General features: G+C 47.9%; 1 protein-coding gene, 1 long non-coding RNA gene and 2 other non-coding genes across 4 annotated transcripts; 2 read left to right on the forward strand and 2 right to left on the reverse strand.

Moving 5' to 3' along the window:
* On the forward strand, positions 1–6,867 carry tdrd15 (tudor domain containing 15). Its single transcript, XM_028397957.1, has 4 exons — positions 1–32; positions 506–6,136; positions 6,212–6,318; positions 6,854–6,867. Exons 1-4 carry the CDS (start codon positions 1–3, stop codon positions 6,865–6,867), a joined length of 5,784 nt encoding a protein of 1,927 aa, XP_028253758.1.
* A 944-nt stretch (positions 6,868–7,811) lies between these two features.
* Positions 7,812–7,894, reverse strand: trnal-cag (transfer RNA leucine (anticodon CAG)). The gene has a single exon. It is a non-coding gene; the product is annotated as a tRNA-Leu (tRNA).
* A 276-nt stretch (positions 7,895–8,170) lies between these two features.
* Positions 8,171–8,289, forward strand: LOC114429263 (5S ribosomal RNA). The gene has a single exon (XR_003669638.1). It is a non-coding gene; the product is annotated as a 5S ribosomal RNA (ribosomal RNA).
* A 2,772-nt stretch (positions 8,290–11,061) lies between these two features.
* Positions 11,062–11,311, reverse strand: LOC114429253 (uncharacterized). The gene is made up of 2 exons (XR_003669637.1): positions 11,278–11,311; positions 11,062–11,176 (listed from the first exon to the last, which is right to left on the reverse strand). It is a non-coding gene; the product is annotated as an uncharacterized LOC114429253 (long non-coding RNA).
* Between the last annotated feature and the right edge of the window lie 4,430 nt (positions 11,312–15,741).

The following is a 15,741-nucleotide window of genomic DNA, read 5'->3' on the forward strand; positions in this document are numbered from 1 at the left end:
ATGTGGTCCAAGTCGAGCCCTGGACATCCAAAGTATGTAAAACGTTCTTAGGAGGGTCTGGTCCACACATTCATCAGATCTGTGTGAAATGAGGACTCGGGTTATGGTTAGAACAGGCAAATCTGTCAGGTCAAGACGTTTGTGTTAAAGTGACAGGAGCGTTTGCATCCAGGCAACAACTTACAGAAGTATTTTTTTCATCTGAACACAGGACAATTAAATTTAATTAAATCAGTAAGGCCACCCTAAAAATGGACAATCTGCTCTTTAGTTCAATTAATTGAATTTGTTTGTCAGATTGTATACTGCAGAGGCTACATCCAAATCATATGCTGATAGATAAAGATCAGATGGAAATCCAATTATAAAACATTTAAATACTAATTGATATTAACATTTTTTGTATTGTTAAATCATCAAGGGAACAGGACACTCCAGCAGCAGGTGTGTTTGAACTGATAAAGTGAGATAATAGTAAAAATGATAAGCCGCTTTGAATTTGCAGGTCACAAGGTGCTGGTCCACCTGCACCTTGCGCCCTTTGGCCTGTGGACCTCAAGTTAACTCACCTGGACTGGAACCCTAAAGCAACCTTGATACACTTCCAGGGACAGTACCACACCATATGTGAGCTTGACTACAAAATCCTGCAGGGAGAAATACAAAATGTACCAAAGACCGAAGGCGCGGTGGATATTGGAGAGTTTTGCCTCGTGGAAGATTTCACTTCAGCCCGCTGGTACAGAGGAAGAGTTCAGAACAGAGAGGGGGACCAGTTTGACATTTTTCTCATCGATTATGGTAATGTCTTGAGTGTGGACATCACACACATATCTTCCTGCTCAGACAGCCTCTTCTTACTGCCTCCAAAAATAGTTTCTGGATTTCTTGCAAATGTGCTGCTGCTTCAGAGTTGCTCTCACTATGTTTTGGAGGAGTTCTTCTCAAGCTTGATAGGGAAAAGTGTCACAGGTTACATTCAAGCCCTGCTTCCCTACAAAGTCCTCTTATTGGAAGCTCCTGACATTAACAGTGACCTTGTTAGGCATGGCTTTGGGAGGCATGTGGACACGGATACCTTCCTCTTCTTGGTTGAGATGCTCCTAGAGGTGCCCCTCAAACAAAACCAGCCAGTTCCAGACTTGCTTATAGAAAAGCCTAGGGCTCAAGAACTTTGCTTTAAACAATCTGGTCTACAGGGATATGCAGACATTCTGTCATTCTCTGGGCTTAGACTGAGCTGTGGGACACGTGCTAAGTTCCGAGTAACTGCTGCAGTGAACCATGAGCTGTTTTACTGCCAGATGGTCAGTATGGAAAAAGATCTTTGGGAGATGTCAACGAAGTTGGCTGCAACTTGTGAACACAAAACTAAGGAGCGCAGCAAGAACCTGACTCCCGAACATTTGGGTTTACTGTGCTCAGTGAAGGGCAAAGATGAAAAATGGTACAGAGGCTTAGTGCAATGCCTCCCAGTCAACTCTCAAGTCAGAGTGTTCCTCATTGACTATGGATTCTTTGAATCTGTCAAAGTCGACAACATTTACAGGCTGCCACCTAATTTCTACTCGGCACCCATCATGGCATTCCCGTGCAGACTGTCCTCCCTGACCGATCAAGATGAAGTGCTCAAAGCTCAGCAGTCAAGTTTTCTCAAGGCAGGCTTGCTTGGTGGAGTGTTGGATGTGGAGATCAATTGTTTTGATGAAGAACAGCATCTGTACTCTATCACCATGTTTGAAGCTAAAGCTAATGATGTAAAGGAACCAGAGCCCATTCAGAAGTTTCCCTCAGCTAGTCCTGATTCCTTTGTTAAGGATGAACAACTGTCACCTCAGGGTGGCTCTTTGTATTATGAAACGATAATAGGCGACGCTTTGAACAGAACTCTAGAGGCAGAAGAGGTGAAGGTAGACTCTGTTTTTGTGGGTTATGTTGAGCATGTCCAGAATCCAAACCACTTCTGGATCAGAACACAGAAGCGCAATGGTGAGTTTGAAGCAATGATGACAGAAATCAAAGATCACTTTAGTCAGGTGACGCTGGATGAAGAGCTGGATGAACTCTCTAACCTGGAGCTTGGGTCACTGTGCTGTGCAGTTTATGAGCAAGACTTGCATTTCTACAGAGGTGTTGTGACGGACATTCTGAAACATGGAGCTAAAGTTCTCTTTATTGATTTTGGGAACATTGAAAAAGTGCCACGCATGTTGATCGAGAAAATACCAGAGAGAGTGGCCAGCATAACACCATTTGCCCTATGTTGTACTCTTCATAATGTTTTTCCTCAAGATGAAGTCTGGACGAGCACTGCTTCGGACTTCTTCAGACGGACTGTGTCAGACAAAACCTTGCTTGTCCATGTTGTCGAAATGAGAAAACACAAACTTGTTGTTGAGCTTTTTGAGACAGGAAGTGACAACCGTCAGAGTATCGCTGAGCTTCTGGTCGCTTCCAAACAAGATGAATACATTCTCAGAAAGCCGGTGATGCACAATGACAAACGTGTGGCAGAAGCTGCGTGGCACCCACAATGCAGAAATGTAGCAGACATCAATGTGAACAAAGAGCAATGGAATGATTCTGAGCCGGAAGAGACAACATCTGAAAATAAAACCAAGACATGTCAAGTCCCTGCTAGCTTCAGAGCTTTAAGCATCCAGCCTGGGTATGAGCTGGCTGTTCGCTGCTCTCACATCATCTCTCCATCAGAATTCTGGTGCCAGCCTCTCAATACAGCTCCAGCTTTGGAGAAACTGATGGATGAACTGCAGCAATACTACTCGGTTCACACAGTGCCCCTCCTATCTGGAGATTCATGTTGTGTTGCCAAGTCACCTCAAGATGGAAGATGGTACAGGGCTTTCATCACAGCAAAACAGGAACGTTGTGTGACAGTCATGTTGGTTGATTATGGCCCTAACATTCAGGTCGGTGAGAGTAGTCTCCAGGCAGTTGTGCCAGAGTATGTCCATTTGAAAGAACAAACCTTTAGGTGCAGCTTTGACAGCCTAATTGACCCTGCTGATTTTAAGAACTGTACAGATTGGAGTCCCAGTGTTTGTAACTTGCTGAAAGATTTTGTCAAAAACAGGTCAGATGACTTAAAATGTAAAGTTGTCTGCCAGGTAGACAACAAAAATAAGAAACTGTGCAATGTTGTTGACCTCTACAACACCCGAACCCAGCAGAGCATAACAGATATGCTTATACAACAGGGTCTGGCCAGACGAGCAACAATATCAACAAAGCAGCAATCTGCACTCTGTCCTGAATCTTTTGTCTACTCTTCATATGGTCTCAGTCCTGGAAATGAAGAACAGGTTTATGTCGCCCATGTGAACAGTCAGTGGGAGGTCTACTGCCACCTTGAGAGAAACAATGAAATCATTGAGGAGCTTGAGAGGAAAATCTCTGAGGAGAGTGAAAGGATGATGAAAGGCAGTGCGGGAGGTGCTGTGAGGAGGCTCTGCTTGGCAAAATATCTTGATGGCAAATGGTACAGGGGCTTAATAGAACCCGTTCAGTCGTCTTTGCACCTGAGTGTGTTTTTTGTGGATTATGGAAATACACAGATAGTGGAGAAAACGAATGTCATGTTCATTCCCAGGGACTCCGAAGACTTGTTGTACACACCCATGCAGGCGGTGAGATGCAATCTGAGTTCAGTGTCGAAGGAAGAGCTTTATGCAGATGTCAAGGACTGGCTCAATGGTGCTGTCCTCAACAAGCTTGTGAGAGCCGTAATACTTGGAAAAAATGAAGATGGTTCATTTGATGTTGAGCTGTTTGTTGAGAAGGTTAACGTCAATGATGAGGTGAAGAAGCTCATTCACACCCTCTCAATTACACCAAAGACTACTCTTACTTTTGAGACAGGAAAAACAGCGACAAAATCAAAAAAGGAAATGGAAAACAAACAAAAAAATGATCTTCGAAGAGGCAGGAAAAAGAACCTAAAACCAAACCAGGAGAAGATGAAGACGAGCACCTGTGTAAAACATCAGAAAAGCTCTCACAAAAAACACCAGGAGCACCGGAATGCAAAATCAGAGCACCCACAACACAAGGAGAAAACAGAGACCCAACAGATGTTGTGTTTACATGATAAGAACATGAGTGCTGGCGTGAGCGTTTTGTGTTTTGTCTCCCACGTCGACTCTGTCGACAGCTTTTTCCTTCAGCTCTCAGAGGACGAACCCGACATATTAAAAATGGCTGAAGATCTAAACTCAAGTGCTGTGAGGGACAACTTGGAAACAACAAAGTCTTTGAATATCGATGATGTTGTTTTGGCAGAGTATGAGGAGGATGGCGCTCTTTATCGTTCAGTTGTGAAGAACCGTGAAGGTGATTCCTGCTTCAAAGTTGAGTTTGTGGACTATGGAAACTCTGCAGTTGTGGGGAAGGAAAAGATCTACTCCATACCAAAGAAGTACCTCTCTCAGCCCAGATTTAGCGTACCATGTTCACTGCTGGACACAAGCACATTCAAAAATGACGCTTCTTTTGTGGATGCTGTAATGGAAAAGCCACTCATGGTTGACTTTGTTCATCAATATAAAAGTCAGTGGGAAGTAAAGATGGAGATTCTTGGTGCAGAATGTGGCCTCACCATACCATTTGAATCAGCTGGTGAAAGCAGTCCTGCACCTGAAAGAGAAAAACCTTCTCCAATGAGTCCTTCTGAAACTGAAGAGAAAGCTCACCCCTGTGAGCAGAACTACCTCGGAGAAGAAGAAGGCCAGAGGTCCAAAGGAACCTTGTCCACGGGAGAAGATGAGAACCTGGTCCTAGAACCACCATCTGTCATGTTGAATGCATCAGCCACATTTGAAAAGTCAGAACGACCAATGTCTTCTGATGAAGACCTTATCCCAAAACCATCACCTGGCAAACTGAATGACTTCATACCCCAAACCATTCAGGCCAAAGGCACAAGGAAAGGAACCATCGTCTCAGTTCAGAGTAACGGCTGTTTTTATGTGAGGCTTTCTGATGCCAGTGATTCACTAGCTACAATGGAAAGTGAAATAAATGAGAATCTTAACCAGTGCAAAATGGTGGCGTCAGAGGATATTAAACAAGGCCTTAACGGCTTAGTTCAGGTGCAGGGTGACAAAAAGTGGCACCGGGCTCTTGTTCAGCAGATAAATGAGGAGAAATATGACGTCTTCCTGGTGGATCATGGGATAACAAAAGAAATTCCAAGTGGCTCACTCCTACAGCAGTGTAGCAGCCTGGCAAAAATCCCCAAACTGGCATTGTTGTGCAAGATGAACAGCCTTGAAATTGGTGCAGCAGAGGAGGCTCAGTGGTGTGAAACTCTTAGATCACTCATAGGCAAAGAAGTGAAGCTAATTTTTGTGTATTATTCTGAAGCTGAAAACCTTTGGATGGTTGACATGGTCATGAATGAAGTGTTCCTCATCCCTCTATACAAAGCCGCACTGCAGCAACATGATAAGCAGATTCCATCACCAGCTGAGAACCAGAATGAGGACTCCGAAAAGCGACATACGATGGCCACGAGTTCTCCTCAGAAACTCATCTTTGCTCCTGTTCATACAGACCAGACATATTCTGGCTTTGCAGCTGCAGTTGCGACTCCCTTTGAGTTCTGTGTTGTCCCTGGAGACTTGCTTCTCATCATGAACAAAGTGTCAGTTATGTTGGAGGAGTTGCCTGAACAGATAGCTCCTCTTCCTGAATCCCATCTCATCACTGGTACCTGCTGCCTGTTGAAATCAGACTCCAGGAATAAGTGGTGCAGAGCTGAAGTTGTCAACGCTGATGCCACAGTGGTTCTAAACCTGGTGGATTACGGACTTCATGAACGCATTCCGTTCAACGAACGCTCCAAGCTGAAGAGGCTTCCAGTGGAGATTTCACACCTCCCAAAGGTGACTTACCCCTGCATCCTGAGAGGGGTGAAGCCTGTGGACACACAGTGGACTGATGAAGCAGTGGTGTATTTTCAGCAGTTGTTGTACCAGAAGACCCTCCAGATCTGTTTTACAGAATTTGTGTCAAACACACACTGGAAGGTGGATGTTGTTGTAGATGGAGTGCATGTTGCCAGGAAGCTGGTGGATGCTGGACACGCTGATTATATAGACGTCATGCTGGGACTCAGGTATGGCTTCGTGTTTAGTACACAATTTAATTTAATATTCAAAACGTTTAAGCACTCTGTGTCTGACACAATCAGGTTCCAGGAGCAGAGTCCGTGTAAAGCTCCCACCCAGAGTCTCAACAGCGAGGAAGAGGAGGCAGCTGATGAAGCAGAAGGGAAGATGTCACACTGGTCCATGTCTGGTCAGTGTAAGAATGATTTCAATTTGATTTTGTTACATATAATTTGTCATATAATATATTAAAACGTCTAGGTTGACTTCAAGAGCTTTCCCAATAAAACAGAACTTTATCAATCCCAAAGGAAATTGTTGTGCCACACAACAAAACAACAAATTACTATATCAATATATTGACTGTCAACCTAAATTTCACACTAAAGAATAATTCTTTAGTGTAAATTCTTTCTCTGTGGCAAATTTGTCCACTGACATGCTAACTACTACCAAAGTCCGTTTAGAGACCAGACTATTTCCTGTGGAGTCACTTCCTGTTTCCGTCACATGTGCTTTTTCATTGCATTTCATTCATGAGCATGAACTGAACATGGGATTCTGAACAATTCTGTGGTCAAATAGTCACCAAAGTAAATATTTTTAGATAAACAGAACATGATAAACCGTTAGCCTGACTGAAAAGCCAAACACCACCTGATGGTTTGTCAATAATCTGGATGAGGCACAGTATGGTGATGTCATCTTGTTTTCTTCTCTAACAGGAGTTCAGATGTGAAGGCACCCTGGTTCCATCAAGGACACACAGAGATCCCCTGAGCCAGCATAAGGGACATGTTCCAATTTTATTATGTGAGTTTGTTTGTGGTTGACTTATTGTACAATGCAGTCTGACTAAGTCTGCAGCACTCTTTGTTTAGAATTGAAATGAGGCAGTTTCATTTTTAGGTTGTGTTTACATTAAGGTAGTTCTCATGGATGCTCAGGGGCCATTTTCTGTGTTCATTTCCAAACAAATTAAGTTAAACGTTAGATGATTGAAACTGCAGTTTTTGTTTCTGATGCCATTTCATGTCGTTAATTTCCAGAGCCTTGGTATCTTGTGAACATTTACATTTTTTTGTGGTGAGATTAATGATTAATTAATCCCCGCTAATCCTTATTTTTTCTCCTACACATTTATTCTGATAGGCTGTGGTTGAGCAGCCATTATTGAGGAACGTGTCCCTTAATGGACCTCTCTGTTTTACCACTAGATGGTGATGTTGTACCAGGACTGTTCTGTGTCTGGTTTTCAGTTTAGATTAGTTTCAGTTTTGGAATAACTCTGGAGAGCATGAAAGATTTTTTCAATTTAAAGTGTCTCACCAGATTCATTATTTTTTTATTGATTACATATTATCAAAAACATAAATAAGGTGGCAGAGGTAATGGTTTCAGTGGATCTTCTTCTCTAATGTATGGATTAGGTGGTTTTCTTTAGGAATAAATCCTGTAGGGCTTTAGACTCAACCTGTTGCATTATTGCAGATATTTCATACACTAAACAGTTGGATAAGGATCTGCAAGAAGAAATGCGATTCAAGGGACCTAAACCACAGTGTGTTATAATGTAGATTTAGTCATAATTAAACAAGGTGAAAATGCTTTTTTTGAGTGGTGTGTATGATGTAGACCTATTCTTTGTGATTTTCACAACACACAAAAACGAGAAAAAGATGTTGTCAGAAGTGGGATTCGAACCCACGCCTCCAGAGGAGACTGCGACCTGAACGCAGCGCCTTAGACCGCTCGGCCATCCTGACCTGTGAAGCTGTGTTTTCACATACTTGTGAGGACTGTGAGCTGTGACAGAGCTGAGTACACACTGAGTTGTCAGAGTGAAGGGATGAGGAGAGTTTAGGCTCTAGGTAGATTTATGCTGACATAAAAACTCAGTTTCTTAACTAAGCATCACGATCATTAAAAAAAAAAAAAAAAAGGCATCATGAGTGGAGCCCTGATACACCATGGCAACAGAGGATGTGATGTGGCTGTGATATCTAACATGTTTAAATACCCTGATAGTTCATGACTCCCTCGCTTACGGCCACACCACCCTGAGAACGCCCGATCTCGTCTGATCTCGGAAGCTAAGCAGGGTTGGGCCTGGTCAGTACTTGGATGGGAGACCGCCTGGGAATACCAGGTGCTGTAAGCTTTTCTCTTTTGACACAAGAGTTCACTGCTGCTCCTGTTTATGCAGGCAGATTTAAATTAAATTAAAACAAAAATAGTAATGTATTTATGATTTTACACAGTGCACTAATATCAGAGTTTTACTCTCCTGTCAGTCATCAGTGCTCTCTCTGAGTATTTAATGTCCATAAAATACATGACAAGAACTCTGAATGAAGTCACAAAGTTTAACCTCATTAACAATAAAGTGACACAAACAGAACCAGATACATGAAGAATACATACAAATAAATTACTGCGTTCATATCTGTCCACATAAACAGGTGAAACAGCGACCTCTGCTGTCTGTAAACAAAAAGCTTACAGCACCTGGTATTCCCAGGCGGTCTCCCATCCAAGTACTGACCAGGCCCGACTCTGCTTAGCTTCCGAGATCAGGCGTGTTTTTTTTTTTTTTTTTTTTTAATTATAAAATTAGTCATAGAAGATATTTACAATAAAGCAGAACAAAATACATGCATGCAACCGTTTCCATCAATGTCCCTGCATCACCCTCATCCCCCTACGTGCTCCCCATTCCACCCGTGCTCTGATGAACTGCTTCAGGGTCAGCGTAAAAAAGTCCCACGTGTTCAAAGTCCGACCCTCTTTCAGCTTGGTGTTCCTTGCAACGTATATGGCGTGCTTTGCAAACTGTCCAACCAGGTTCACTATGGTCGAATTGCTGTACGTCGCAGTGTCACCAAACAAGGGAAAACAAACGCCACTCCCTCTCTTCTCCCCACAGCATGCCTGCTCCATCCCGCAGGAAGTCCCTCAGCCGGCGTAGAAAGGGCGTAAGCCTCGGGCAGTCCAGGAACATATGTTCCAACGTCTCTGCTTCTGCTCCGCACACAGAGCAGCCCCTGGCAAACACCTCCTTATTTATTTGGTGCAGCACCACCCCCGGATGCGTCTTTCTGTGCCTCAAACGGAAATCCGTGTTGTGCACCGCACCCGGGGCGATGCTCTTCTTAAGGGTGGCCCAGATGCGGTCCCCCCGCAGACCCGGGAAGACCCTCTCCCACGCCCGGTCAGCCGCCGGAGCCCTCCGTCTGCCGTTCACGAACATCTGGTAAAGCGCCTTTGTTCTCAGGTCCAGCAGATTGGTTCCCCCCTGTGGTAGAGAGAACTCACACATACCATCAGCAGGCTGCGCCGACTCCCCCTGCCCCTTGGCCAACACTAGCCACCGCCGAGGGATGGAGTCAGCCAGCTTTGCACAGACCCCCATTATGGCCGGTTTCCCGTATTTTACCCCCTCCCCTGCAGGGCGGCCAAGACCCGCCCAACATCAAGACCACCGGCCCGGTCAACCACGTCTCCCACCCTGAGCAGCCCAGCTCGCTCCATCGCTGCACATTCTAACTCCCTCCCTCCCCAGCGGATCTCTGGATTGCTGAAGATGGGCTGCGCTCGTGCCTGTAGGGTGTTAATCACCTTTGCTTCCAGTAGGGGCCTCAGACCAGCCCAGGCTACCACTATTTCTTCTGCCAGAGGCTCGACCACCCCCAGGCCCCCGGGGGAGCGCCTCTGACAGAGACCCCACAGGCCCAGAGGCGGTTCGAGTCGCAGGTCCTGGATCAAGAAAGACCTCCACTTCGGGCCAGAAGCCCCTGGTGTCAGAAGCTTTTTAATCAATTTAACCCGCAAAGCATGTTTCCTGCACCCTACACTGACCAACCTCAGACCGCCTCTGCTCTCCTCCTGGATCATGACGTCAGTAGCCACCTGATTCATCCCCGAGCCCCACAGAAAACCGCCGATGGTCCCACTGATGTCCCTCTCCCTCCGCTGGGAAAGGGGACAGACAGCCAGCACATGGTTCAACAAGGACATAAGCAAGGAGTTCACGATTACAACCTTGCCTTTTATCCCCACCCTCCGCTGTTTCCACATATTAATTATTGTCCGCATTTTCCCCTGCACCCCATCCCAGTTCTTATCTATTGCGCTTTGCTCCCCCTTCCCCATCCAGATCCCCAGTATTTTTATTGTGTCCCCCGCGTCCATGAAGCCCCACCGGTTCACAGTGCGTTCCTCCGTCCCGCATCCCATAAGGAGTGTCTTTGCCGCATTCATCCTCGCCCCCGACGCCGCACAGTACTCCTTCACCCGCCTCACCACCCTATCTACACTATCCTGATCCACCACCGTAATATTCGTGTCATCCGCATATTGGATTATTTTGTAGTGCTGTGAGTCACCCACCCGTACGCCCTGGATGCCCTCGTCAGCATTGACCGCCGCCGCCAGAGGCTCGGTGACCAGGGTGAATAGCATGGCGGACAGCGGGCATCCCTGTCGGATCGACCTTTCCAGAGGAAACCCACCGCTGCACACACCATTCAGTTTCACACAGCTAGTGGCCCCCCTGTACAAAGCCTTAATCCAGTTAATGTACCGAGCTCCGAAACCTAGCTTATCTAGAACTCGCCACAGAAAAGCATGTTCCACCCGGTCAAACGCCTTCTCGAAATCAACACTGAGCAAGAAGCCGCCCGTCGTGCACATATGTCTGGTCAGGCACTTGACCGCCAGGGCAGAGTCGGAGATGTCCCTGCCCGGCACGCCATATGCCTGATCCGGACCCACCACCACTTCTATCACGTGTTTTAGCCTATTTGCCAGCACTTTCGCCAAGACCTTGTAGTCCGTGTTCAACAGGCTGATCGGCCTATAATTCTCCAATTTATGTGCTCCCCCCCTCCTGTAAGGCTTTCAGTGTAGGACCCAAAAGCAGGACATGAGAGGGTGGCGTTTTACGGTGAGTTTTAATATTTACAAGTGGTTACAGAGTTGTTATGCAGATGAGGTGGCGAGGCGCAGGCAACTGGCTGGAGGAGCACAATGAATCCAAAGGTTCGTACCTGAAACAGAGCAGAGAGCACCGTGAGTCTTTCTCAAAATCTTTTCCCAAAAAACGACTGATCAAAGAATTCCTTTCTTAAGAACTGCGGCAAGAGTGTACCACGAAAGGAGACAATCCAGCGTCGAAGATAAGTCACGCTCCAGCTTTAAAGGAGGACCGACAGGAAGTAAGGTGTCATAGATCCGCCTCCAGCCAAGCTCCACTGCGCTCCCACCATGGGAACCGAGCGCCCCCTATGGGAAAAAGGAACAACCAACACCCCAAAAAAAACACAGAACACCAACACCCTCAACAGATACACAACAGTACCCCCCCCTTAACGGACGCCACCGGGCGTCTGGCCAGGCTTCCCAGGAAACCTGGTATAAAAGTCCTTCAATAAATCATTGTCCAGAATGAGGCTGCGGGAAATCCAGGACCGCTCCTCGGGACCATATCCTTCCCAATCCACCAGATATTGAAATCCACGCCCTCTGCGGCGCACGTCCAGCACCTCCTTGACAGTGTAAGCCGGGTGTCCATCGACCAGTCGGGGGGGAGGTGGGGAGTCAGGAGGTGGGCACAAATCACTGGGGGTGAACGGTTTCAGCAGAGAGACATGGAAGGTGGGATGAATGTGCAGGGAGGAAGGCAGTTTGAGTCTCACCGAGGAGGGATTTATGATCCTTTCGATGGTGTAGGGCCCGATGTAGCGAGGAGCCAGCTTGCGGGAGGAGACCTGGAGAGGGAGGTCACGTGAGGACAGCCAGACTTTCTGGCCCGGTTGGTAGTTGGGTGCCGGCCTACGTAACTTGTTGGCATCCCGCTGGGACCGGGCCGATGACCGAATGAGGGCAGCCCTAACCGTCCGCCAGACTCCGCGACACCTGCGGAGATGGGCGCGCACCGACGGGACAGCCACCTCCTTCTCTTGGCTTGGAAACAATGGGGGTTGAAAGCCGTAGGCAGCCATGAAAGGTGACATCCCTGTGGAGGAATTGGAGAGGGAATTATGTGCATACTCCACCCACACTAGTTGAGAGCTCCATGACGAAGGGTTACGGGCAGCCACACAGCGGAGGGCGGTTTCCAGGCTCTGGTTAGTACGTTCTGTCTGGCCGTTTGACTGGGGATGATAACCGGAGGTTAGACTGACCGATGCACCCAGGGATTTACAAAAGGCGGACCAAACCTGAGATGTGAACTGTGGCCCCCGGTCGGACACAATGTCCAGGGGTAAACCATGAAGGCGAAAAACGTGGTCCGAGAGAAGGCTTGCCGTCTCCAAGGCAGAGGGTAGCTTGGGGAGAGGAATAAAATGTACAGCCTTAGAAAAACGGTCAACGACTGTGAGGATGACGGTGTTACCTTGGGAAACAGGAAGTCCCGAGACAAAGTCCACCGCGATGTGAGACCAGGGTCGGTGAGGGATGGGGAGGGGTTGCAACAAGCCCGCTGGTTGGCGATGACTGGACTTCCCACGAGCACAGACAGAGCAGGCGTTGACATAATCCCGTGTGTCTTCTGTCATGCGGGGCCACCAGAACCGTTGCCGAAGGAGGTAAAGCGTCCTGCGCATGCCAGGGTGGCAGCTGACCTTAGAAGTGTGAGACCACTGGAGCACGGCAGGTCGGAGATCAGTGGGTACAAAGAGCCGACCTTCAGGGCACTCGGCGGGGATCTCCACCTCCTTCAGTGCCTCCTTCACCTTGGATTCAATACTCCATATTGCGGCTCCAACAATGCAGGAAGGGGCTATGATGGGGGGGGTTTCTGTGGGGGACGAGTCCGGGGAAAATTGCCTGGACAGGGCATCAGGTTTAGTGTTCCGAGAGCCAGGGCGATAGGTGAGTGTAAAATCAAAGCGACCGAGAAACAGTGCCCACCTCGCCTGTCGTGGGTTGAGTCTTTTAGCAAAGCGAATGTACTCCAAGTTCTTGTGGTCGGTCCACACCAAAAATGGAACCTCCGCTCCCTCCAGCCAGTGCCGCCACTCCTGCAGCGCCATAACCACGGCCAACAGCTCACGGTTGCCGACGTCGTAGTTCCTCTCTGCTGGGGAGAGTCGGCGAGAGAAGAAAGCACAGGGGTGAACCTTTTGATCAGCCATACTGCGCTGAGAGAGCACGGCTCCTACCCCCACGTCGGACGCGTCCACCTCCACTATGAACTGGACTGAGGGGTCGGGGTGAATCAGAACCGGAGCTGTGGAGAACAAGGTCTTGAGGGTGTCAAAGGCGTGTTGAGCCTTCTGGCTCCAAACAAAGGGCTTGGCCGGGGAAGTGAGACAGGTGAGGGAGGAAGCCACCTTGCTGTAGTTCCTTATGAACCTCCTATAAAAGTTGGCGAAGCCTAAAAACTGCTGCAATTTCCTGCGGGTCTGAGGAACAGGCCAGTTGACCACAGCCTCGATCTTGGCTGGGTCGGGTTGCAGTTGCCCGGCAGCGATGATGAAGCCCAGGAAGCTAATCTTAGGGACGTGAAACTCACACTTCTCTGCCTTCACGAAGAGCTGGTTTTCCAGGAGACGCCGCAGGACCTGCCGCACATGCTGAACGTGATCAGACAGACTCTGGGAAAAGATAAGGATGTCATCCAGATACACAAAAATGTTGTGATTCAGCATGTCACGAAGAATATCATTGATCATGGCCTGAAAAACTGCTGGGGCGTTAGTTAGACCAAACGGCATGACTAGGTATTCAAAATGTCCCAGGTGGGTCTTAAAAGCCGTCTTCCACTCATCTCCCATCCTGATGCGGACCAGATGATAGGCATTCCGGAGATCCAATTTACTGAAGATGGTTGCGTGGTGAAATGGTTCAAATGCTGGGTCAATGAGGGGAAGAGGATATCTATTCTTGACAGTGATCTGGTTTAGACCTCGATAGTCAATACATGGCCTCAATGATTTGTCCTTCTTTTCCACAAAAAAGAAACCAGCGCCAAGAGGGGAGGAGGAGGGTCGGATCAATCCTGCACTGAGGGACTCTTTGATATATTTCTCCATGGCGCCCCTCTCTGGCCGGGAGATGTTATACAGTCTGCTGCCGGGCAGGGATGCCCGGGGAACGAGATCTATGGCACAATCATAGGGGCGATGGGGGGGAAGGGAGGTTGCCTTCTTCTTGCAGAAAACTGGGGCCAGATCATGATACTGAGGAGGGACAGAGGACAGGTCAGGGCTGGGGGCTACAGGAGATGTCGAGGCAGGGGCAGAGGGTAACGCGGAGTGGAGACAGACTGCAGAGCAGCGAGGGCTCCAACTGAGAATGGAGCATGTGGGCCAGTCAATGTGTGGATTATGTAGCTTTAGCCAAGGTAATCCTAACACTAGAGGGTGAATAGGAGATGAAATCACAAACAAAGACAGAGTCTCCCTATGATTACCAGACAAAAGCAATGTCACAGGAACGGTGCGATGGGAGATAGTGGCCAAAATGTGGCCATTCAAAGCATTAACGGATTTCGTTGTTTCTAATTTTTCCACCGACAATCCTAAACTAGAAACCAGTCCTTCATCCAAAAAGCTCTCATCAGCACCGGAATCAATCAAAACCGACAAGGGAAAATTCTGAGAAGGAAAAAGGAGAACACCAGGTAGAGTCAATTGTGAACTTGACTGCACAGGAGAGGATAGGGAGGCTGTTCGGCTCACCAGAGCTCCCTCTACTGGTGGTGAGCCGGAGAGTTTGGGCAGACGGATTTGAAATGGCCAGCGTTTCCACAATACAAACAGAGCTTCTCCTCGTAGCGACGGAGCTTCTCAGCCTGAGACAGCTTAGCTCTGCCCAACTGCATGGGCTCCTCATCCGTAATTACCGGAGAAACATGAGAGGTAGAAACCGGAACTACAGGGCCAGTTCGAGTAAATGGACGATTGCCACCAGCTCCCTGAGGAGTTCCTTTCTCTCGACCCCGTTCCCTAAGACGGTTATCCAACTTAATAGCGGTAGCAACCAACGCATCAAAGGAGGAGCTATCGTCCCTGTGTGAGAGTTCATCCTTAATTCTATCCGAGAGTCCCTTATAAAAAATCCCCCGTAACGCTTGATCCTCCCACCCAGCCTCTGCAGCTAAAATGCGGAAGTCCACCGCAAACTCAGCCACTGATCTAGCCCCCTGGCGGATACTCAGCAAACGTCCCTCTGCCTCGCGACCCTGAACTGGGTGATCAAAAATCTTGCGCATCTCGGTGACAAATAAATCAAAAGAGTGTAACACAGGGGAATTCCCTTTCCACAGAGCCGCTACCCAATCACTAGCCTTGCCCCTCAATAGGTTCACCATATAACAGATTTTAGCATTATCTGAGGTAAACTGAGCTGGCTGCTGACCAAACAGAATCGAACATTGAAAAAGAAAGCGGTTACAAGTCCCTAGATCCCCTGAGTAGGGTTCAGGTGGGGGAACAGGTGGGGGAACAGTTGGCTCACGTGATTGTGTAGATGCCGGGGCTGGAGGTAACGATGGACCAGGTGCCGGTGAGGCCTCCTCGGGGCCTAGCAGACGAGTAGTCAGCTGAGTGAGTTGGGCCTGCATCCTATTGACAGCGTGGGTTAGGCCGCGAATGCTTTCAGCCAT

This window comes from Parambassis ranga, chromosome 24 (assembly GCF_900634625.1).
Source record: "Parambassis ranga chromosome 24, fParRan2.1, whole genome shotgun sequence".
Classification (NCBI taxonomy): Eukaryota; Metazoa; Chordata; class Actinopteri; family Ambassidae; genus Parambassis; species Parambassis ranga.